The following is a 25,183-nucleotide window of genomic DNA, read 5'->3' on the forward strand; positions in this document are numbered from 1 at the left end:
ATCAGGCAATGCAGAGTCCTAGTATGCTGCTGTCCAAGAGCACTTGTTTGACTTTATGCATGGTCTTTAAGTAAACTGGTTGTCCTTAAAAAAAGAATAGAGCAGACAAAGGCAAAGATTGCTCCTATACTACATTACTGCAGATTCTTTTTGTCACTGAATGAGGACAATGATAAAGATTTTTGGATGTATCATAGACTGATAAATATTAAAAAAAAAAATAGTAATAAATACAGACCTTTTTCAAAGGTAGAGTGACGGATAGTAAAATATATTTAGTAATACAAAAAGTCATTGAATAATACCAAGTAAAAGGGATTTATTCTAATAAGCTGAAACTTTATATCTAAGAAAGTTTATTTCGTGACATTTTGATGCCCTGTTCAATTGCATTAAGCCAGCATTATGAAACAGAAATTTGCTTCTCATTTGTGTTTAGGTAGGGTGACCATTTATTTGACTTGCGAAAGGGGGACAAAGGTATATAGCAAGCCCAAGCGCACTTGCACTTATGTTGAGCTGTTATAAATTCAGAAATTTCATACATTCGTTATAAATTCAGAAGTTTAACACATAAGTATATTCAATTACAGGTGATGATAAATGAGAAAGTCTGTCAATCAGCGTTATTATTCAGACATTATCGCTGACATTTTAAGGTCTATCAATTAGTGTTTTTATTCAGACATTATTGCTGACATTTTAAAAGGAAAATTATTCTTTAAATATTAAGGAAAATTACAGACATTATTTTAAAAGAAAAAGATTCTTACATCATTCTTTGGCGTATTTTTGGCTTGATTTGATCTGTACTAAGTGTATTCAACAAGAGGAAATGATAAATTAGGTTTATCAATGACATTGTTTTTATTCAGACGTTATATATTGCTGACATTTTAAAGAAAAATTAGTCTCTCATTTTTAAGGACAATTGTAGTAATTACATAAAAAAAGGGAGGCTGAAAGGGGGACATTAGGGCGTCCTCCCAAGACCGCAGTTTTTTGGGGGATAAAGAGTCAAAAAGGGGGACGTATGGTCACCCTATGTTTAGGTAATAAAATTTTACTTGAATCTCAGATTCCGAATCCACAGAATCCCCAGAAAAGTAGTTGCCATTACTTTTTTTTCTGGTCATGTTTGGGAACCCCTTCTTCATACTTCATTATAAACTACTAATTAAGAAAGAGAAAAGTGGAATACACCCACTGCTTTATATAAACTTACTGGTAGTAGTGTCTGTTGAAGAAGCTGGAGGGCTTGAAGATGAATGGCGTGTTGTGGTAGATTCCCCAGATCTTGAAGTTCTGTGAGTAGGTGTTATCACAGTTGACTGTGTAAGACCAGTTGTAGTTGTTGGTACTACTTCAGTTGTGATGTGATAAGATGTTGTGGATGATTCAACTGTAGACAATGATGTGCTTTTGGTGGTTGGGCTAATTGTAACATGTGCAGTACTGGAGGTTGAGTTAGTAGTTTTTTCAATTGTGTTAGTTGTTGATGGAACAATAATGGTGGTGGTTGGGCTATTGGTGCTAATGATGGTTTTTATAGTAGGTGTGGATGAAACAGGTGTTATAGCTATAGGGACAACAGCAGTGGTGGTGGTTGGGCCAATGGTACTAGAAGTGGGTTTTCCAGTTACAGTAGCTGTGGTTGGAATAGGTGTTGTGGTTGTTGGGACAGTGGTAGTAGTGGCAGCTGAACTAGTTGTACTGATGGTGGTTTTTTCTTTTGCTGTCGTGGAAGAAACAGGCGCTGTGGTTGTTGGAAAAGTGACAGTTGTAGTAGCAGGAATTGTAACACTAGTGATGGTTTTTCCAGTTGTTGTGGTTGTGGTTGTTGGAACATTGACTATGGTGGTACTAGAGCTAGTTCTACTGGTGATGGGTTTTCCTGTCAAAGTGCTTGTGGATGAAACAGATGTTATTGTTGTTGTTGGCAAACTGGTAGTGCTTATACGTGGACTGGTTGTACTGACTACGGCTTCTTCTGTTGATGATGTGGTGTCAGTGCTTAGGCTAGTAATGGTTGTACTAGTAATGGTTTTTCCAGTTGTAGTGGTTATGGTTGCAACAGGTGTTGTGGTTGCTGGAGCACTGACTGTGGTGGTGGTTGGGCCAATGGTACTAGAAGTGGGGTTTCCAGTTACAGTGGCTGTGGTTGGAATAGGTGTTGTGGTTGTTGGTACAGTGGTTGTAGTGGCAGCTGAACTAGTTGTGCTGGTGGTGGTTTCTTCTTTTGCTGTCGTGGAAGAAACAGGCGCTGTGGTTGTTGGAAAAGTGACAGTTGTGGTAGCAGGAATTGTAACACTAGTGATGGTTTTTCCAGTTGTAGTGGGTATTGTTACAATAGGCGTTGTAGTTGTTGGAACACTGACTGTGGTGGTACTAGAACTAGTTCCACTGGTGATGGGTTTTCCTGTCAAAGTGCTTGTGGATGGAACAGATGTTATTGTTGTTTTTGGCAAACTGGTAGTGCTTATACGTGGACTGGTTGTACTGACTACGGCTTCTTCTGTTGTTGATGTGGTGGATAGCATGGCTTTTGTGGTTGGTCTTGTGTTTGGAATAATGGTGGTGGTATCAGTGCTTAGGCTAGTTGTACTAGTAGTGGTTTTTCCAGTTGTAGTGGTTATGGTTGCAACAGGTGTTGTGGTTGCTGGAGCACTGACTGTGGTGGTACTTGAGCTAGTTCTACTGGTGATGGGTTTTCCTGTCAAAGTGCTTGTGGATGGCAAAGATGTTATTATTGTTGTTGTTGTTGTTGTTGTTGTTGTTGTTGTTGGCCAATTGGTAGTGTTTATAGCTGTGCTAGTTGTACTGACTATGTCTTCTTCTGTTGTTGCCGTTGTGGATAGCATGGCTTTTGTCGTTGCTCTTGTGTTTGGAATAATGGTGGTGGTGTCAATACTTGGGCTAGTTGTACTGGTAATAGTTTTTCCAGTTGAAGTAGTTGTAGATGAAATAGGTGTTGTCTTTGTTGGGGTAGTGGTAGTACTGGTGGTTGCAGAAGCTGGAGATACTGTTGTGGCTGTTGCAAAGAAATTTAACAGAATTAGTAAAACTTTTCTTATTCTTCTATATTTCTTTGGAATGACAGAGGAAGGTCAAGTGAAAGCAAGACATGTGCTTTGTGCTGATGTAATTGTACAGCCAATGCAAATACCGGCAAATTTGCATTGTCCAAACAGCACCATGGCAAACCACATTGTCACATCAACACTCTTTCATTTGAAGACTGTTAATTGCTTCCACTTGTTACTGTCTTATACGTAGAGAGAAAAAAGTTGGAGGTAGTAAAAGTAAGATGGATAATACTAGGGAAAGACAAACCTGGAATCTGATGGTTATATAAAGGAAAGATGCTTTCACCTGAGTAAATAAACCATGAGCAGTTTTCATGGCATCATCACATTACAATAACCTCATGAGTTCCTTCTCCTTCAGTACTTGAGCATCACTTAGCAGTTAGGTTGATGTCATTGCTGGCAATGGTTGATACCAACAGTCTCCTGGAGACATAAAGAAGGAAGATATCAGCATTGAAGATGCAAATAGATTTGATAAGATACCTAAGTGAGCAAGAACAACAAACATTGTCGTATGAGTTTCTTCAAGGTTATAGACTGGGTTTGTATCATAGTTGTCTGCAAACTACATATAAGTAATTATATTTTCTTGACAACTTCCACCTATAATTCATTAAAAATGCCATTCCTTGCTCTTATGGATTTGCTAATGTACACTACCTGTATTTTATATGGCTTCATATAAGATCAAAGCGTATGCTCAACTAAATTGTGGATAAAAATAACCTTAATAAAAGCACGTACTCTGAAACCAGTAACCAATATAATTAATAATAATAATAAGCTGCCTACCTGGCTGCCGGACGAAGCCACTCTGTTGCCAGAGGTTCCATTTACGTCATCGTTTTTTTTTTTTATCTTTTATTTCTTTCCATCATTACTGAATTTTGCTAGTATTTAACCCATAGCTGGAACCTACCCCATAGGGGATAGTTACTTATTTTCAGCCAAGTAGACTGAGGAAATTGTGGTAAAGATCCTTTCCCATGGAATCAACGCCAGGGAGAGTGGTCCCCCATCCAACGACTGACTAGCCCCAATGTTGCTTAACCAGTTCATCGATGACCTAAATTACTCTGAGCAGGAGTATAGGAGTGGACGACAATACACAAAGCACTACACCCAAGAGTAAATACCGACAGACTAGTATACACAATACAGAAGTAAGAATGGAGAGGACTTATAAACTAAGAGGACTGCGTCAACATCAAGAGCAGAGCACTGGGGCAATATCTGAAGACTAGTGTCTAAGAAGTGCAGGGAAGAAGGACTGATAAAAGTAGACAAAGACCCAGAAATAAACAAAGATAGGAGAACGACAAACAATGGAGGAATGGTACAACAAACCAATGGCACAATAAACCAATGCACAGACAGTACAGCCAGCCCACGAAGAATTGGCATAGTTTCTTAATTCATTGTGAATTTATTGTTCGTTATGGAAATATTGCCATATGCAGGTGCCAGATTATTTACTTAACAATAAATAATCTTTCCTTTCAAAGGTGCTATACTTGAAATAAACTACATTAGAATTGAGTAGACTTATTCAAATTGCAAATTAAGGAAAATATATACCAATGGGTCCACGAATTCAATTCTAACTTCGTGACAGCATAAGCATTTTGAAATTGGCTTTGCTGCCGCTAGAGTCATGACCCAACGTATCGTACTGCACTGGGGTGTTGTCACTTCGTCTCCTACAGCCGATAAATAATACATTAAGGCATTAACATTCTTTAATAACGACGTTTAATTAAACTAATTTTGTCCTTTCATCAATAAAATAATTTGCATGACACATTTAGTGGGCCTAAATTGGACTTTTGATTTTCACACATGATTAGCCTAAGTCTATACGTCTATTTCAGCAGTATACTCTCTTGGATACGTAATGTGAATGAATATTTAAATCGACAATATATATATTAATCTGCTTTATTTGATTATTCCCGTTATTCTTGTTTTATTGGTCATGCTCTCCTTTTTTCTTACCCTTTTCATAATTTTTTAACATAATTCACTCAGACCTAGCTATTCAAAGTAAAAAAAGCAATCATAAAAAAATAAAGCGAATAAAATTCAGTCTTTTATTTTTCATTGAATTCCTTGCATATCATCCTGTTTCATCTGGACACGTTGGAAAGCTGAATACATTAATAAAGGCTTACTTTCATTAAAGCTTTCTTGAGTTGATTTTTCTGTAGCTATTAATTTCTTGTAAATAGAATTTAATTAAAATTAGTTTCACCTGTATGGCTAGACCTACTACCATAAGCGTAGCTGAAAGGATGAGATATGAATGGTGAGGTTCTCGTTTAAGTCTTTTTTTTTTTTTTTTTTTTTTTTTTTTAAGAAAAACCTACTGCTGTAATCAGGGATTGCTCTTTGACAGCTACAACAATCATACAGGGTGTAACACGAGTGTATGCAAATATTTTGGGGAATGAAAATATTTGAACAGAAAATATTTTATAAACATGCATTTTAAGGCTTCCGTTGTTGGTGCGGGTAATTTTAAAATAACCATTATCATTAGTGATGTCTCACTCGATGGAGTTCGTAGCGAGAAGTCGGATCGAGTCGCCTGAGATGTGGAAGAGAGCAGAGGTGGCGTATAGGAGTGATGGAGGGATTAGACCGATGTTAATAAAGTATCTCCCAATAAAATGTATATATTCTTTATGATTTGAAAAAAAAAAACGCATACATCATTGAATCTGTTTCCCTCCCTATCCGAGGTGTTCACTGGCCACCGATAAAAAACAAAGCAAAAAGAGTAAGCCTTACTGAATCTCTCATCCATCAAAGATAAGTTTGCTTATTCATTAGACACCTGTCAAAGATTTCAAGAGTATTTTTTAAATCTCTTCCTCTCCATTTAAAGTTTTCATCAGACACCAGTCATAGGCGTAGAGATAGTCATGATTCCTGGTTCAGCAATATCGTGAGAGGAGCAAGAATTCAAAATTCACAAATGAATGTTGCTCTCTTGTGGTGCTTTGAGGTGTTCACTTCTAGGCCCATGTTCTAAACTTTGCCGTTCTCTAAACAATTTGATCATCTATTTTTGGTTCTCTCTTTCCAACAAGAACTTGCACCGAATGCAGTGCAATATTTCTCTTGCTCAGCGAGTGATGTTTCTTAGACTGATAAATGACACATTGACAGTAGATTCACGTGCACATAACGACATCAAAAGCAATAGTGAGGTTGCACAGTTTACACTGTTAGGTTATCATTTTTTTTTTAATTTGATAGCATTTTGTGAGTTTCCAATGTTTTCTGTAAAATTTAACAAATGGAATAGTTCAACTACCTTCAAGTTGATATTGAAATGATAATGTAAGGACTACGTTTATGCAATACTACTAGCGATAGGTGTCTCCTATCTATTTGGTAATGTTTTCAGTGGTTGTGATATGACGTTTTTTATCACTTCGTTTCGTTCACGTAAATTTTGCTATATGGAAAATAGTTTTACACAATAACATAACATGATGTTTTAAAGACATCAGTGGCTGTTTTTAGCGTCATTACATAAGATTTCTTCCATCTTTAAAAATAAAAATACATTAATAAGGCATGAATCGTGCGTCAGACAGGTGAACGAAAAATTATGAAACTCTGCTACCAATAGTTTGAGCGTGCGTACATTAGAGACTAAGGAACTGACCAGTGACAAAACATCGCAATGGCTACAGAGGGGAGAACTCAAGAAGGAAACAGAAAGAATATTAGCAGCGGCACAAGATCAGGCACTAAGAACCAGATAACTTCAAAGAACAATAGATGGAAATAACATCTTACCCATATGCAGGAAGTGCAATATGAAAAACTAGACCATAAACTACATAGCAAGCAAATATCTGGCACTTGCACAGAACCAGTACAAAAAGAGGCATGATTCAGTAACAAGAGCCATCCACTGGAGCCTGTACAAGAAACACCAACTAGCTTGCAGTGAAATGTGGTATGAACACCAACCCGAGGGAGTGAAAGAATACGATCAGGCAAAGATTCTCTGGGGCTTTGGTATCAGAACAGATATGGTGATATGTACTAATAGACCAGATGTGACGAGTGGCAAAATCAAGAAGAAAGTATCACTCGCTGATGTCACAATACCATGGGACACCATAGTAGATGAGATAGAAAGAGAAAAAATTGATAATTGTACACATAATCATAGGAACACTTGGCACAATCCCAAAATCCCTGAAAAGGAACCTGGAAAAACCAAATGCTGAAATAGCTCTAGGTATCATGCAGAAGAGTGTGGTACTAGAAACAGGGCACACAGTAAGAAAAGTGATGGACTCCTAAGGAGGCAGGATGCAACCCAGAACCCCACACAATAAAAACCACCCAGTCATATAGGATGACTGTGATAGAAAAGAAAATAAACATAAGACACCTCTTTTAATCATGTTTTATTGAAGATTATTGCATCTTATCAGGATTGATTTTTTATATCAATCCGTTCTGTCTGTCACACTATGGAGATAAGAAGTGGCCAATATTCATTACCTTAATTTTATGGGCAAAAATACTCTACTGATATCTAAATTACTTTTCATGAGTGATAGAATAGGCAAGTAAAAGAGATATACATTGAAACTAGTGTGAAGTTGGTAGACAGATCTGACCAGTGGTGTAGGTCAGTTTTTGGGTTAATGGGAGGAGATAAGTCCAGTAGCATCGCTATATGTAATTTAGTTCTGTAAGTGTTGATGTTTCTTCTTTTCTCTGAAAGAAATGATAACAATAGAGGGTGTGTCCCCAGTGGAATCATGGTGGGACACTAGGTATTTATGTGTGGCTTTTGCAAGTTGTGGTGCTGATGATATAGCAGACGATATACCAATTAACACATTTGTGACTTGGGCTGCAGACTAATTGCCTAGATCTGTTTTGTTATGTGAGTAGGTCATGATTCTCAACCTCTAGAAATAGCAGGTGAATGGTTGGAAGGGTGGTGTGCTTGATGCTATAGGTTGCTCTGGAGCTCATATTATCTACAGAGAGAGAGGATGTTGAGGGCCATCTAAAAGTAGTGAGGAGGAGTGAAATGTTTCTTATGAGCTGTTTAAGTTAGGTTTTTCAGCAAGAATGTGTAGGTCTCTAAGATATGTAGGTTTCATTGATTGGGGGATTACCATCTATACTACTTTTGACATTGACAAGGCATCTCTTGTCAAACTGGTGTGATGTGTCTCTTACATACATTTTTTCATATTTCCCTCTTGATTATGACAGGAAATATGCATGGAAAGCTGCATAGCGGTCTTGACTGTGTATGCACTGATACGTCTACTGACCACACATTAACACTGGTACACCAAATTAGTCCTCCTAATTTAATCTTACATGGGAGAGGTGCAGTTGTTCTTTGTGATGAAGCTGACTGAATTACTGAAGGAATCAAGGAGTCTCTGACAGAAGGCATAATCACCTCCCTTGACTCCGAGTTTATTTACTATTTCCCTGTTGAAAACACCATTGACTTGACTATGGATCAGATCTATAGACATGCTTCCTCTTCTTAACTGAGTGATAAATAACTACACTATGGATAATTCATCAGGGCTCATAAGAAGGATAGAGATGCTAGCATGGCAAAGAGAGAAAATCTATAGTAATTCAAAAGGAAATAACCAAAAAACATGAAAGTGGTGCCAAGTGGTTGATCGGGCAAATGAGTATGGGGTAACAAACAACATTTCTACTATATATTGAAAAACAGAGAGGCCATTGGAGGAGCTGTTGCTAAGGGAGTGAAATCTGCTCAAAACAAAGGTCTGAGACAACTGAAGAGGTTGAGAATCTGTTGTTAACTTGGGTAAGTGAAAAAACATTTAGCTGGTGATAATGTTTCTGACAACATCTTATGTGAAAAATCAAGACAGCTGCAAGCTGATCTCTTGAAAACAACCCGGTGCAGGTAGTGTCAAAAGTGGAAACAACCTGGTGTAGGTAGTGTCAAAAGCTCAAGTCACAGATGGTTCCAAATATTCAATACTAGTGTAGTAAGGCTTGGGACGGCTACCAGTGCTGACAAAGATGCTGCTGGAAAATATGTGAAAGCATTCTAGCTTCATGTACAGGCTGAGGGTTACACTCTTGATATATGCAGCAATGCTGCTGGGTTCATACTAAAACTGGGCCTTATTTACAAGGCTACTAATCCCAGGACCCTCAAGAATAAGAACAAACACTTGTTGCCAGTGTTCTGGATGTCAAACTCCATGGCTCGGATCACCAATCACCTTGCAAATAGAAATAGAAGAAAAGTGGGAAGGCATACACACTAGAGGGTCTGGGAATGGAGAGCAATGCAAAGGAAGATGGTGATTTTTCAATGTCACTAACAAGTCTATTGATCGGTTCCCCCACTGTTTCCACAGGTCAATGCACACCTGCGAATTCAGAGTCCATTCTGTCGGTAGCACCTGTTTGCAGTGACTCAACTCATCCGCAAGGACATTTAATTTGCCCTAAATAAAGTGGTTGACAAACTGCATGCGGTTGTTCTGGGCCCAAAACGAGCTTTTTGACCTCTTGACAAAGCAAGAATGTGTGCCTCCCTGATTTTTTATGCAGGTCAATGCTGTCGGGGTGTACAAATGAATTATGACCGTCTTCCCGTACGCCACTGAGGCAAAGTGCAGAAGGGCCAGCTGCACTGCTTTTAGTGAAGCTTCTTTTCCTGTTGTGACCATGTCCCTGCAACCTCTAAGTCCTGTAGATGAGCCCCACCCCAGATCTCGGTTCAACTGGTATGATGACTTCCAGATTGATAATCTCCCTTCCTCGAGCCACACTGCAAGTCCTCCTTGATCTCAAGGTGATGGGAAAGACAAATGAGTTGGGGAGGGCCTTCCTTTGCCAGTTGGCCTTCAGGAAAAACTGTAATGGTCTTGTGTGAAGTCTCGCTTAAGGCACAAACTTCTCTACGGAGGAGAGTGTCTAAGAGGCTCATCCTGTGGTAGTATTTTTTAAAAATTGGGTTTGTGTGATTAAATGTCTGATTTCTTCCTTTTTTGGTTATCAGGTTAGGAAATTTTGAAACTATAGTTTTTTTAGGATTCAATTAATATTTATTAATTTTATGTGCTTGTGGGTGAGGGATTGTTTAACTGTTTGTTTTTATTTTTTCACTGCATTTTGGTAGATGGGGATGGGTGAGCGAGTTGTGGCCCCCTTCACTTGGATGCCCACCTTCCTTAGATACAGTGATGAAATCAAGTATTATTATAAAAAAGAGCACTGTCTAGAAAGGGAAAAGATTTAGTATGGTACTTGAGGAAAGATGATGAGTGTGTGAATCAGCTTAACAGAGAAGTGGTTTACTGAATTCAACTATAAAGTAAAAGACCTCTGGTTCTCAATTAATCATTGCTGGACAATCCCAAGTGGACGTGATAGACTTATCTTTCAAATATTGGAGAAGTTTCTGTTCTATGTTGAGGGGGGGGAGCAAAGGATTAAGACCAAAATTAGATTGAGATTCTTAGATGGTTTTTGCAATATTAAAGTTCAGGAAATAATTTTAGATTCTTAGGTGGTTGGGATAAAATTGCATACTGTAATATTAATGTAATAAATTAGGTTAAAGAAAATCCGAACTTCATTTGTTAACCTTCAAATTTGCTCCCACTATCCCGCTTCAATTGCGTAAAGAAGCCCCCTACATATCTTTGGTGCCTGTGGGGTCCCTTTGAAAGTAGAGTAAGAATGGAATACACAATTGGAGATTATGGCAGAGGGAGTAGGTTTGTAAGGTGTTGGGTTAGGTGAAGTGGAGCAAGATTTGAACCAGAAGTTAGATAGGCTGATCTGCATGGTGATTAGTATTCAGGAACAGTTGGTCAACACCCAGGAAAGGGAAAGTTGATCCGTTGCAAGAATGAAGGCAATTGATAAGGAAATGTGTGAGATGGGGAATAAAGTGGCTGTAGTAGCTAGGACTGAGCCTAGTGTTGGGAAGGGAATTGAGACACTGAGGCAAAAGGCGCAAAGGAGAAAATCCCTAAAAAGGGGAAGGAGTTGTTATGTAATAGTAAGGGGGACTCAACATTGATAAAGACAGTATGAGTGAGGTGTATGAAAGTGATAGGAATGACAGCAGTAAGGAAAAAGGTGGGGGAAGAAGAAAACACAAAAGGGGAGTGGTGAAAGGAAAGAGGAGTCGAGTTTCCAGATTTTGTGTGATAGTTCAGACTTAGAAGTTGAAGATGACAGGAAGAATGAAAGTAGTAGTAGTAAAGGTTTGAGTGAGGTAGAGGAGACATGCCAAAACGATGTTCCTGAGAGAGGTTCCTTGGATTGAGAAATTTAGAATTGGAAAGGGAAGATATATATGAATTTTTAATGAGTATGAGAAGTATTGTAAACAAAAGTATGGGGAGAATGGCAAGGGCCTTCTGTACACAACTGAAGCAGGATAGTGGGAATAAATTTAAAGGTTAGCAAATGAAACTCCAATTTTCCTTAACCTAATTTATGCAACTTACTCTATCTTATCCACTTATCCCTGTATCTAACTTAGCCAAACTTAAGATTACTGAATATTACCCCAACCACCTAACAATCTAAACTTGTTTCCTTAACTTTAATATTGCATTGACCATTTAAGAATCTTTATTTAATATTGGTCTTAATCTTTCACTTTTCCTCCCACATAGAATGGGAACTCTTCCAATGTTTGAAAGTGTGAAGGATATGGAATGGAGGGTCACATAAAGGAAGTTTGCCGTAGCAAACGACAAACATATAGACATGAATTGTGAAGGGGGTTTGCTGTGGCAAGCACTCTGCTATAGAAGGGATAGATGTATTTCATGCAAGGGAATGGTTTGTAAGTGGGAATGTCTGTTTTGGGGAACAAGTAAATCGTTGTTTGTGTTAGAGCAGAATGTGGTGGAGTGTTATTGAAAGCGTCGATTGATACTAGTTGCAGCAGAAATGTTGTTTTCAGAGATGTATATGAGAAAATAAAAGAAAACGTAGCCCAGAGTCAGGAATGTGCTGGATATGTAACAGGGATTGGTGGATTGGAAGTGAAGGTGTATGCAGGGTTTGTTGAGCTAGTTGTGGTTGCAGGAATAAGGCTGGAGGAGGAGGATTTTTGTGCTGCAGACAGAGTGAATGAGAAGTATATGTTAGTGGTATATGTGTTTTTTAAAGAAAACCCGGGTAATGGTGTACCAAGAACAAGACATGATTGAAATACGAATATGGAAAGAAACAAGAGTGAAGTTATATGTGGAGGAGGATGGACAAGTAAGTTTGAGGATGACTTCTTGAGTAGAGTTGCATGCAATGGAGGACATCCAACAGGCCTGTACTGAGGGGGGTGTTGTTGACCGACCCCCCACCCCCCCAATTTTCTGGAAGTCCATATTTTCTGTGATTAGCCTTTTCATTGAACTGTACTTACAAATTAATAAATAACAACCTTGAGTTTTTTGGTAAGTCTTTTTTCATAAATTTTGTTATTAAACATTACCATCACTCTTTAGTAGTAGGAAATACAAGTGATAATGGGAATATGATATAGGCCACCATATCTGAAAATAATTTTAGATAAAATTCTGTTAACCAAAGTCAGTGCTTTGAATAACATCTAATTGGGTAGAAGGGCATAGAACACATACTCAATTTTTCTTCTTAATATAACTAAAATAACATTTTAAAGTATTTCATTTTGTATACGTATACCTATATATGCAATAACATTTATAGAAGAAAAGGTCCCGTTTGGAAAAAGGCCCCCCCCTACCCCCAATAAGTCTGGATACTGGTCTGTCCAATTGCTGAGGGATTTAGGGAGTGTGTGGAGTGTGAAAGTAGTGTGGAGAACCAATGTTGGAGTCAACGCAGAGAGTCTGGGTGAAATTTTCAAGTAGGATGGTATCTCTGCGTGTTATGCAAGACAAGTCGCACATGTGTTGGATGGAATTATGGATGTATAAGACCCAAAGATGTGTGTACAGGTGTGTGGGGATACATATTGGTGATAGAATGGGAAGTTTAAGAAGTGTGCTGGTCGATCTGAGTAATGGTAAGCACGTTAAGGGGTATGATGTGATAGCTAAAGGGGAGAAGACAGAAGAGTGGAGTCAAGAAAAGCTTAGGGAAAAGGTGAGGTTGAAAGGGAAGCTGAGCAAAAAAGAGAAAGAGCAGATGTATGAGTTGTTGCAGGTAAGAAAGGTGATGAGGACTTTGGAACAGCTAGGTTGCCAGAGTTCCGTACTTGATTGACTGATGATACTCCGATTTATCAGAGACCCCATAATTTCCCAGCTCCAGTAACACGAGAGATGGAAGAGCAGTGTGAAGAGTTAGAAAGGATAGGAGTGATTGAACCAAGTAAGAGCGCTTGGAATGTCCAGTTTTGCCATTAAGAAAGCTTGATGGGAGACTGTGAATGTGTACTGATTATCGGAGAGTAAATGAGGTGACAGTGAAAGGAAGATTTCCTGTGTGTGTGATGTCTGACTGCATGTACAGTATGCATGGGATAAAAGTGTTCAGTAAGATGTATCTGGTAAGAGGGTATTATCAGATGCAAGTTTCGGATGATTGTAAAAACCAGTATCAGTTGGGCTGGCAAATGTGCCAGCAGCCTTTCAGAATCAAATGAATGTTGTGCTAAGTGGTTTTCCCCGCAAAAATGTACTGGTGTTTCTTGATGACATTTTGGTAGTGAGCAAGATTGTAGAAGAGCACAAGAGGTTGACATGAGCAGTATTAAAGAAGTTAGAGGAAGTGGGGGTAAAACCAAAATGAGTAAGTGAGTGGTTCATGGATGAGGTGGAGTCTTTGGGCCATAAGGTGAGAGAGTCTTGTGAACAAAAGACAAAAGGATTGTAGAAAAAGTAAGAAATTTCCCCCGACCTAGGACTGTGTGAAAGTTGAGTGGATTTTTGGGATTAATTGATTTTGGAAGAAAGGTTATGGAAGATAGTTTGGGAATTGCAAAGCCGTTGTCAAAATGGACAGGCTGTAGGAAGCATACAGTTGTGAGGTGGGATGAAAGGATGGTAAAAGCATTTGAGAAATTGAAAGAGGAAAATTATGAAGGATGTAGGAGTTGGCTTACCTTGACTATACTGCAGATACCAAGAAGTTAGAAGTGTATACGTATGTGAATGGAGTGTCAATGGGTGGATGTTTGATGCAGAAACAAGTGGCGAATGGGATTGAAAGAGATCGAGTGATAGCTATGTAAGTAAGGCATTTGGTTCGTCAGAGCAAAAGTACTTGACTGTTGAGAGAGTTGGCTGTATTGTGATTCTGTGAGAAGGCTTTGTGGTACATACATACCACCACCAACCTCTACTGTATCTGCAGGGAATGAAAGGAGTGGATGCTAGGATTGGGCAAACAACAGTAGAGGATTTGAGTGATTTTGATTTTATTTTGGAGTACATCCCTGGTAAGAGGAATATTGTTGCAGACATGATGTCTACACTACCCGGGGAAAGGAAAGAGGAGAACATAAAAGACATTAGACCAGAGTATCTGCCAAGAGGATTGGTAGTAGCAAGTCAGAGTAGAGGTGGTGGTGACTCGATGTTTGAAAGTGTGTGGTATAGACTGAATGATTTGGTAGATGAGGGTTTGAAGGTGTGGGTGCCTGGAAGTGTGAATGAACTGAAGGAGGTAATTTAGGAAGTTTGCAAAAGGCCTGGATGTTTGGGAATATCAAATGTGGAGCAGTATCGGAAGAGTCCAAGAGCTATGATTTATCTTGGAGTAGCCACATTTCAGGAGGCTTTGGTGTGGAGGCAGGCAAATGAAAGGTTTTAGGATTTCAGATTAGGTGATAAGGTGTTGAAGGAAGTGGTTGAGAAGGGATGAGTGACGGTGAGTAAGATGTGTGAGAAGTATGAAGGTCTGTATGTAGTTAAAACAGTTTGGTCCAATGGGCTGAGTTATGTGCTAGAAAACAAGAATGAAGAAGGAAATATAAAGGTAATACATGCACATCATAATCAGTTGAGAAGATGGAGAGAACCACCAAAATAAATAATAGAGCATCCTATTAGGAAGTTATTAAGGGAGGAAAAGGAAAGTGAAAAAATAGAAGACATAAATTAGAGAAAAAAGCAAGTATATCTTAGTTTAACAAGACCACTGATCTGATTAACAACTCTCCTAGGGCTGGCCCAAAGCATTAGATATTTTTATGTGGCTAGGAACCAATTGGTTACCTAACAAAGGGACACCTAAAGCTTGTTGCGGGATCCAAACCACATTATATCAAGAAATTCATTTCTATTAAAAGTAATGGCTACTTCAGCAGCATTACACTTGCAGAGATTCTTCTCTATTTTGCGAATAGCGGCTTTTTCCGTGCTACTTAAACAGGCTAGTAGAGCGCCTATAGAGGTCATGGTCAAATACAGGGTCAAAATAGGTGTATATATTTGAATTTTACAGATAAACTATGGTACCATAGTCATCGAAGTCATTGACGATTTTCTCTCTCTCTCTCTCTCTCTCTCTCTGCCGACGACTGCAGGCTGTACCGACTTGGAACGTAAGGGGTCAAAATTTGGTTGAAGCGTTCAGCCAAGGCGTACGTAGGGGCGGGCGTCTGGCTGATGATCGGACGGAGGGGGTTTCCTTGTTTGTGGGGTGTTACATTACCATATAAATAACCCAGGCTGTAGTCTCCTTTTATGGGCGGGAGGTGCACAGCGTTTGTCACAGTTTTCACTGCGCTGATGACTCCGTTAGCCTCCCTCTTGATGTCGTCTGTCAGGTTCCTCGTCAGACGCTCGAACTTGCTCTCGTCAGACAAAATAGCATCCAGCTTTTCGTGATATTCGGCAGTATCAATCAAGACAAAGGCTGCAGTCTTGTCCGCACGTCGCACAGTGATGTTCACTTTCTCCTTCAGTTCCTTCGCTGCTTTCTTCATCTCCTTGGTGAGGATCCCACTGGATTGAAGGGCGTCGGTAGTTCTCACGATGCTCCGGGCTTCGAGTTGCTGGATGGAGTCTAGGAGCAACTCGATTTTGAGTCTCTTGTCATGAGGCCTGGGTCTCGAAATGAAGTGGCAATTAAGACCCAGCTTCAGAAGGGCATCTTGATTGGGAGTGGGGTCATAATAGGTAAGGTTAATGTATCGTTGGGTTCGTTTAAGGACGCGGAGTTTGCCGCCGTTCAGGGAGATGAGCTTGCGAGGGGCACCTCTCATCCACTGCTTCATGTCGTCCTCCTGAAGGCGGACGAGGCATCTCTCGATGTTCCCAGGGTACGTTGGTTCCTCTCCTGTGGGGTTGTTTTCATCTGTGGGTGTGTCACGTTCAGGATTTTAAAATTCGGTGTTGTCCAGTCCATGACTACCTTCCTCTCGAGGGGCACCAGGATGTGCTGCTATGGGTTCCTCTCCTACTCCACTGGTGCCGGGGCTGCTTCTCACTCTCTCCCACTCCTGCCGCAGTCTCTTGGTCTCGTTCTGGAGGGCACACAGTTCGGCAGTCTTGATCGCTATTTGCCGCTGTAGGAGGGATTTTCTAAAGCTCCTGGTGTCCTTATTATTTCTTGCTGACGGGTCGTGTAGCCGAATATTAGTGTACTTAGGAAGCAGACCCTCTCTCAAGCATACTTTTTTAAAAGTCATGGCTACGTCAGCAGCGTTTGATCGTGTCTACAGGAATCAGTCGACAGCACCCCTCAACAAACCGGAAGCCTCGCTCCGTACGCTGCTGGAGATCTGCACGAAGAAGGCCCCTTTCTCCACCCACCATGGCCAGAAGTTCCGCCAAAAGGACGGCGTGGCGATGGGCTCCCCACTGGGGGTCCTCTTCACTAACTTTTATATGGGCACTGTGGAGGAACGGGTCTTCGCCAGGATGCAGCAACCCCCCAGATATGGACACTATATTGACGATATCTTTGTGCAGGTCGACGCCGAGGATGAGGTAGAAGCCCTCTGTCAAGCATTTCAGCAGTGCAAGTGTGCTGAATTACACAGTCGAACACAGCTCCGATGATTGGCTCCCCTTCCTCGACATCCTTGTAAGCAAGACGGAAGATGGTCTCTGTACTTCAGTCTACACAAAGAAGACCAATTTAGGACTTTGCCTTAATGAGACAGCGAGTGCCCCGCCAGATTCAAAAGCACCACCGTCAGGGCCTTCGTCAGGAGGGCCCTCTCCCACTGCTCGACCTGGCAGGACACTCACCAGGAACTCGACCGTGCCTCCCAAGTACTTGTGAATAACGGGTACTCAAATAAATTAATCAGCAAGGAAGTCCGCACAGCCCTGGAGAAATGGTACGGTAGTGAGAGCCAGCAGCCCCGCCCCCAGGATAATATCAAGCTGTACTACAAAGCCTTCATGAGTTCCCATTACCGTTAAGAAGAGAACTCCATTAAGAAAATTATTTCCGAAAATGTATCCCCGACTGCCGACACCAAGAATATCGACTTAATCATATATTACCAGAATCGGAGGATGCGCGACCTTATTATGAAAAATAACCCCTCTCCACAGGTACGAGAACCCCTAAAGCAGACGCATGTAGTGTACCAGTATACATGCCCAGTCCGCGAATGCAGCGGCACCTACGTAGGTATGACTACCATGCGACGGTCGAAGAGACTCTCATGCCAAGCCCAAGAGGGGGCTATTAAGAATCACGCCCGCACCAAACATCAGGAGGCCATCTCCTGAGATGTCATCATACAGAACACGAAAATCATTGGGAAGGCCCCTGATGCCCGTCGGTTGCGCCTGCTGGAGGGGCTCCTCATCCAGCAAATAAAACCTACACTGAATACAACGCAGGAAGAATTTCTCCTCCCTACGAGTATGAGAAGACCTGCCACCAACAATGACACCACCGATCACGACAACTCCACGGAAGACAACGCCCCCGAACGAGGTACTCCTGCAGCCGATGGAAATCAAATTAGCCGTGACGTCCCACAGCGTAGCGCAACGCCCATCAACATTACAGCGCCGCATCGGCCTGAAGAAAGTGGCTTGAGACCTGGCTCAGGCAACCAATGAAAACGAAGACTCACCGCCACCAGCCAATAGGAGACAAGCATGGGGCAGACCCCCTGCTGTCAACCACAGATATAAGGAGGACTGACACCGCACCAAGATGCTGCCCCCCATACCACCGCCACCAGAAAGATGGAACCCCAAGTTTGCAAACTGGGCTACATTTGAAGCCATAATGACGAGATGGGCGAGGAACTACCTTGAAAACCCTGCAAACGATATAGAACTCTTCTATGAAGAGTTCATCAGCAAACTCAGAGAGGCAGCAAACATGTCCATGCCAAAGATCAAACGATCCAAGATCGATCACAAAGATGCATGGTACTACTGTGAAAGGGTCAAAGAACTCAATGCCAGAGTAAACAGAGTGCGGAAACTCTTCAGACGGGAACCATCTGATGAGATGCACAGACTTCTCAGAGAGGTAATAGCCCATGCAACTGAAGAGACAAAAGAAATTAAACAACATTCATGGTATGATTGGTGTGCAAACATCAGCAGACAAACTCCAGTAACCCAGATCTGGAGATTCCTTGCAAAAATTGCAGGGAAAGGAAGAACAGCGCAAAGCATCCACCCCAACCCACAAGAAGAAGCTGACAATATAGCCAGAAACTTTGCAGAAAGGACAAAATCCCACAACCTTCCCCAAACAACACGGGAAAAAATAAATTAAATTTCCCCAGCAAGATGGAGGGAAATCAATACTGCCTGCAACACACCTGATGACACAGACACACCCTTCACTATGGAAGAACTAAACAGTGCACTCAGCAAGGGGAAAAGAGACACAGCCCCTGGAGCAGATGCAATCACTTACAGCATGCTGAGACACATGGGAGACCCTGCCAAACAGGTATATCTACTCCTGGTAAACAGGACATATGCAGAGCACACCAGGCCAAAGAAATGGCAACAGCAAGACACACAACCAATACCTAAGCCAAAAGAGGAAGGCGCATATAGGCCGATATCCCTCATCAGCTGCACTGAAAAGGTTGCAGAAAGAATGGTTCTGAACAGACTACTATGGAAAGCAGGGCCCCTACATCATAGGCTCTATGCCTATAGGGAAGGAGTAGGCACCCATGAGTGCCTCACAGATGTGCTAAGTGCCATAAATTGCAGAAAATCCATAGTGGTCTTCTTAGATCTAGAAAAGGCATATGAATTAGCCAATGCAGCAACCATCCTCTCCTCCCTAGTCAGAAAGAGGATCAAGGGCAACCTGCTTACATGGACAAAAGGATACATGCAAGACAGAGAAGCAAGAGTTAGTGTTCCAAGGCAGAATGTCAGAATACTACTCTCTTGAAAACGGCACTCCACAGGGGGGCATTCTAAGCCCCTTCTTATTCAATGTCCTTATGGAAAATGTAGCCTGTCTCGAGCTACCACAAGGAGTAGAGGTCTTCATATATGCTGACGATGTTTGCATCGTCAGCTCCGGCCCTCAAACAAAGACAGCTCCAAAAGATGCAAGAAGCCTTGCAAAAACTTGAGGACAAGTGCACACAACTGGGACTCAAAATCAACAGAAATAAGACAAAAGCCATGGCAATAAAACATGATCAAAATCCACCCAACCTTCTACTGAAAGGAGATGTCATAGACTGGGTGGTATAGCTACACATATCTGGGAGTCTGCATTGCAGATTCACTATCTCCTGAGAAGCAAATACAGCTCCTCCAAGCCAAAACAAAAATAGGGCTTAATGCCCTAAAGAAAATCACATCATTGCAAGAAGGTGCGACATACCATCTGCTCAGGAGGTTCTACATACAAACCATCAGAGCACAAGTAGAATACGCAGCACCAGTCCTGACAAATCTCAGAAAGGATCACAGAGAGGCTGGAAGTCATCCAAAACAACGCAATGAGACTTATACTTGGAGCCCCAATGTGGACAAGAATTTGTCTCTTGAGGGCAGAGACACAACTGCAGTCTCTCAAGCACAGGATAGGCCAAAGAAATATTGCCATTCTGTGCAAAACCATCAGAAACGACAGAAATGGACCACACAAAAACAAAATGCAAGCGTGTATAAACTTGCACGAAGAACTAGACCCGCCAAAAAACCTATGCGGGCAGTATACTCCAGACACTGAGAGACTGGGTATGCAGGACACAGTGAAACACATAACAAAGGATGTCCACCTGAGGGATACCAAAAACCACCTCCCTGGGTCGAAGACCCAATCCGGTATAACTTCACAATACTACCGGCAAACAAAGCACTGTGCACAGCAGCACAGATGAAAACTGCAGCAGAAGAAGCAATCGGGAACACAGCAGCTGAAAAACATATATTACACTGATGGCTCAGTTGACACAGAAGCTCCAGCAACTGCAGCAGCAGTGGCTGCCCAAGACTTCAAAGGAAGCTGGAGGCTATCCAACAATGCCTCCATACTACAAGCGGAACTAATGGCAATCTTAAAAGCCTTAGAAAATTCCAATTTAAAAGAAGGACACACAACAGTGCATATTGACTCCAAAGGAGCAATACTCGCTATCAAAGCGACAAATCCAAAAGAAATGTGACACTGATAACAGCCATAAAATCATTGGCCAATTCACATCAAGCTGCTGGCAGGAGAGTCACACTAAACTGGATACCCAGCCATGTGGGAATCCAGGGAAATGATGAAGCTGACTTCCTTGCCAAAAGTGCCCTCAGCTGCAGTACAGTAAGCATAAAGTGCAACCATCCATAACACACCTAAAGGAAATGGCAAAAAGCTATGCCAAACTCCAAGAAGAGAGTGAAGTACGACGTCACTACCTACAAGAGTCAAGGACGTCCAAGTGGTATGTGGATGTCACAAATCTAACGCCGCATAACATCACAAAACAAACCACTAGAAAACTCTCAGTCATCACACACAGATTAAGGCTAGGATACCTCTGCACCTGGCAAATGATAGGAAATGAGGGCAGGTTATGTCAGTACTGTGACCGAGAGGCAATCCAGCCCCTCGAACACTACCTACTAGACTGCCCAGAGACACAGTCTTTACAGATCAAACCTAACTGAAATAGAGCTGACACCGCACAGATCACCAGACACATCTTAAATAACATAGGGACATATGGGAATCTCCTAATGTCTCACCCACCTCCCAGGTAAAAGGATGAATCACACGGCATTTCTCCATAGACACATGGGAATCTCCTAGTGTCTTGTAAAGAAAAAAACAATGAAAGCCACACAAAGCACAAACCCTCTACTTCACTGGTTGCAATGGGAGTCATAAACATCTTTGGGAGCATATGTATAAGTGTGAGTATGCATGAACATGTATATATACTATAATACTTGCTTAATGTTGGTTTGATATATATTGCAATATTTTCAGATGCTACACACATGTATATATATTGCGCCTAAAATGTTTATAGGTAACGCCTTCTTTCCCTCAAACTAAAACTCGCTTCCTTCTTCCTACCCAGCACTCTTCAGCTAGGCTGAGTCTCACTGCTATAAAACTTTCTCTCCTACTGATGGGTACCGTAAGGTTCAAAGGGGTTGCAATCCTGCCTGTCACCCTATCTCCTTTCCAAAACTAACCGCCAAAGCACTGTTTTTTGTATCTTTACAGATATTCCAGTTACGGGCTGCTCTAGGAGCAAGAGCCCGTGCCAGCACAAGGCTGGCTTAATCTCCAACAACAACAACAACAAGCACCAAGATGATCAGTCCACCCTCAGCTTCCCAGCCCGAAAATGTCTGGCAGCTCGAGACGAAAGCTCGCTTTAAGAAAAAAAGAGAGAGAGAGAGAGAGAGAGAGAGAGAGAGAGAGAGAGAATCGTTAATGACTTCGATGACTATGGTATCAGAGTTTATCTGTAAAATTCAAAAATATACACCTATTTTGACCCTATATTTGACCATGACCTCTATAGGCGCTCTACTAACCTGTTTAAGTAGCACGGAAAAAGCCGCTATTCGCAAAATAGAGAAGAATCTCTACAAGTGTAACGCTGCTGAAGTAGCCATTATTTTTAATAAAGTATGCTTGAGAGAGGGTCTGCTTCCTAAGAAATTCATTTCTAATCACCAGAAACAAATTCCTCTGATTCCATGTTGGCAGAATGAGGAATCGAATTCGGGACTACCCAAATCGGTAGGCGAGCATGTAAGTAAACCCACTCATCCAATGAGGAACTCATAAATTGGGGAGATAAATAACTAGTGTTAGTGGAACATAAAAGAAAGCTTAAAAAGAGGAGTAGGAAGATTATTGGTACATTTACAGAGCTATTTGCAGAGAGTACATGAGATGGGTTGTTTGATTTTGAGGGGTTTGAGAAGCCAATAGGTGTGAGAAGTGAAAATACTCTTGTAATGTTGTTGGTTAGTATTGAGAATGTGAGTGTAATTGATTTTGAAGGATTTGAGTGGGATGTGGAAGGAATGAACTTGGTGAGTACAAGGAATATGTATATGAGTATACGCAAGACTTGGGCGAATAGGAAGCTATGCCAGTTGTGAAGAAGACAGTACGTACTATAGTGTTTGCAAATTCCCTTTGACTGAAAGTGTTCAAAGAGTGAATGTGGGAGTTAGTGTGAGTGAGAAAGAGTTAGCAGCACTGGAGAGTGGAAGTGGGGAAATTTTGGATAGCTTGAGGCAAAGCATGGCAGAAATAAATGAGAGTATGAAAGATGATAGCAGCCAGTCAGGTGTTGGTGACGTTGAAGACAACGTAAAGTCTCCAGAGAATAAATGACGTTGGCGTTAGTAGTCCAGAACCAACCACCAAGGCTGGTAAGTTTAGTGTAGTTGGAGTAGAAGTCAGTTAAGAAGAGGTGGTGAGAGACCATGGACCCAAAGTCAAGGTCCAATTCTGGAGAACAGTTCGGTGAAAAAAAAGGAAATGATATTTCCTTTATTTAAACAAGGTGGATTGTGGTAGTATGGAAAAATTGGGTTTGTGTGAATAAATGTCTAACTTTTTCTTCTTCTTTTTTTATTAGGTTAGGCAATTTTGAACCGTAATTAATATTTTTTCAATTTTATGTGCTTATGGGTGAGGGATTGTTTAATTAATGTTTGTTTTTCTTTTTCCTCTGGAGTTTGGTAGATGGGGATGAGTGAGCGAATTGCGCTCTACTTCACTTGGATGCCCACCTCACTTGCATACTATATTGATGGAATCAAGTGCTATTACAATGAAGAGCACCATTTAGAAGGGGAAAAGATTTAGTACGGTACTTGAGGAAAGATGACGAGAGTGTGATTCAACCTACTGGTGAAGTGTGGTTTACCGAATTCGACTTTATAAGTAAAAGACATTAAGAGAAATAGAGATTTTATTCTCAATTAATGTTTTCTGGACAATCCCAAGTGGACGTGATATATTTATCTTTCATATATTGGAATAGTTTCTGTTTTATGTGGGGGGAAAATACTAAGGATTAAGACCAATATTAGCTTGAGATTCTTAGGTGGTCGGGGTAATGTTGCATATTGTAATATTAAGGTAATAAATTCGGTTATGGAAAATCGGAGTTTCATTCAAACTTGTTCCCACTATCCCACTTCAATTGTGTAAAGGAGGCCCCTGCAATCCACTCATTGGCTGAGCAGGAAGGGCAAGCGAGGAACTCCTGAATTGTCTAAAAGCCAGATGAATTCTTTTCCGACGGAAAAGCCCAAAAAGTCAAGCGTCATCATCCCTAAATAGATGATCGACTGAGTCGGACTAGTTGCGACTTGGGAAATTTGAATAAAAGGCCCAGATCCTGGCAAGAAGGAGAGTTCATCATATGATTAGAAAATACTTTCTTCCCAAAATAAATCATGATGTTTATCACTGATGGACTGATCAAGAACATACAAGGCAAGACTGACACCATTACATTTTCCTCTAAGGTACCAGAACAAGTACAACACACGCTATTGGTCTCTCAAATGAAGAAACAAGAGATCATTCATTTACCAATATTAGTTTTACCACTCAGTCATTCTTTTCTGATAATACGTAAATTAAAAAATAATTATACGAATCATTCATAGCCATGGAACTCAAGTTTAGGAATAATATTAATTCACTGATAAAGAAGAGTCACATGTAATGACCAGCATAAAATGACATCTTAAAAAGGAATGCAATTTAAAGAACTGCATGGCAGTTCAAGCTCTAGTTTATTACTTCAAGGATTCAAATATTTTACGAGGCTGCATTTCCATTGAATTGTTTAGCACATTAAGACAGGAACTTTCAATTTCATGCCTCTGAAGAGGAAATAACTTTGAATATAAAGTATGCGTGGCTACAGAAAACTTTGAAGATTACCAAAAAATACACTGTACATGACACACATTTTACTGAAGCTGAAATACTTTTATATTAAAAAAAATTGAAGAAAAATTTTATGTTTAGCAAAAAGCTTGCTTCATATGGGAAAATTAAGTCTTATGGCATATCTGAAACTTTATTATTTACAGTCAATAATAACTACAAGCACATTTTTCATAAATAATGTAAACATCCATGATAAAATATGAGGGTTCATAACTTGTAACAATTATTTAAGTGTTTTATTTTTTTGTTAGCAAGGCCTAGTATTTAATTTCTTGCCATAACTGGATGAATTTAGCTACCTATATTTTAACTTTAACTAGTAACAATTATACTATAGCACCGTAGTTAAGAGACCGTTACAGTGTATAGTCAGTCGCGTAGGGTGGCCGTGAGAAAGGCAAGAGCAATTCATTTATTTCCACGCTCCCAACGACTAACGAAGAGAAATTTTGATGAAGTTCAGCAATAAGAATAATCAAGACGTGATAGTAAACAAACCACAAAAACACAAGGTGTCGCTGATAAACATCACGAACAGTCTTACAAGAAAAGCTTATACTTTGCCCAATAGATACGACGTTCACTTGTCAATAATTGATAAAATGAAGGAAACGTCAGAGTGGCCCACGAACAAAGAAACACGGGATCTCCAAAAAGATTTTGCTAATGAGCATTGAAGTTCAATATACTTAAATAATGATAGGCGACACATACAACATCCTTAAATTACATTTAATGGATGATAAGTT

General features: G+C 40.6%; 1 protein-coding gene across 4 annotated transcripts in view; it reads right to left on the bottom strand.

The window, feature by feature from the left end:
* The window catches only part of LOC135225225 (mucin-2-like), a 162,528-nt gene that overhangs the window by 135,575 nt on the left and 1,770 nt on the right, over positions 1-25,183 (bottom strand). For 3 of the 4 annotated variants that reach the window (XM_064264552.1, XM_064264576.1, XM_064264569.1), the window contains exon 2: positions 1,226-3,512. In XM_064264552.1, coding sequence (XP_064120622.1) covers positions 1,226-2,861 — 1,636 coding nt within the window. In that variant the 5' untranslated portion in view covers positions 2,862-3,512. The remainder of the gene's footprint in view (positions 1-1,225; positions 3,513-25,183) is intronic. The other variant, XM_064264560.1, reaches the window with a different exon arrangement.

This window comes from Macrobrachium nipponense, chromosome 20 (assembly GCF_015104395.2).
Source record: "Macrobrachium nipponense isolate FS-2020 chromosome 20, ASM1510439v2, whole genome shotgun sequence".
NCBI lineage: Eukaryota > Metazoa > Arthropoda > Malacostraca > Decapoda > Palaemonidae > Macrobrachium > Macrobrachium nipponense.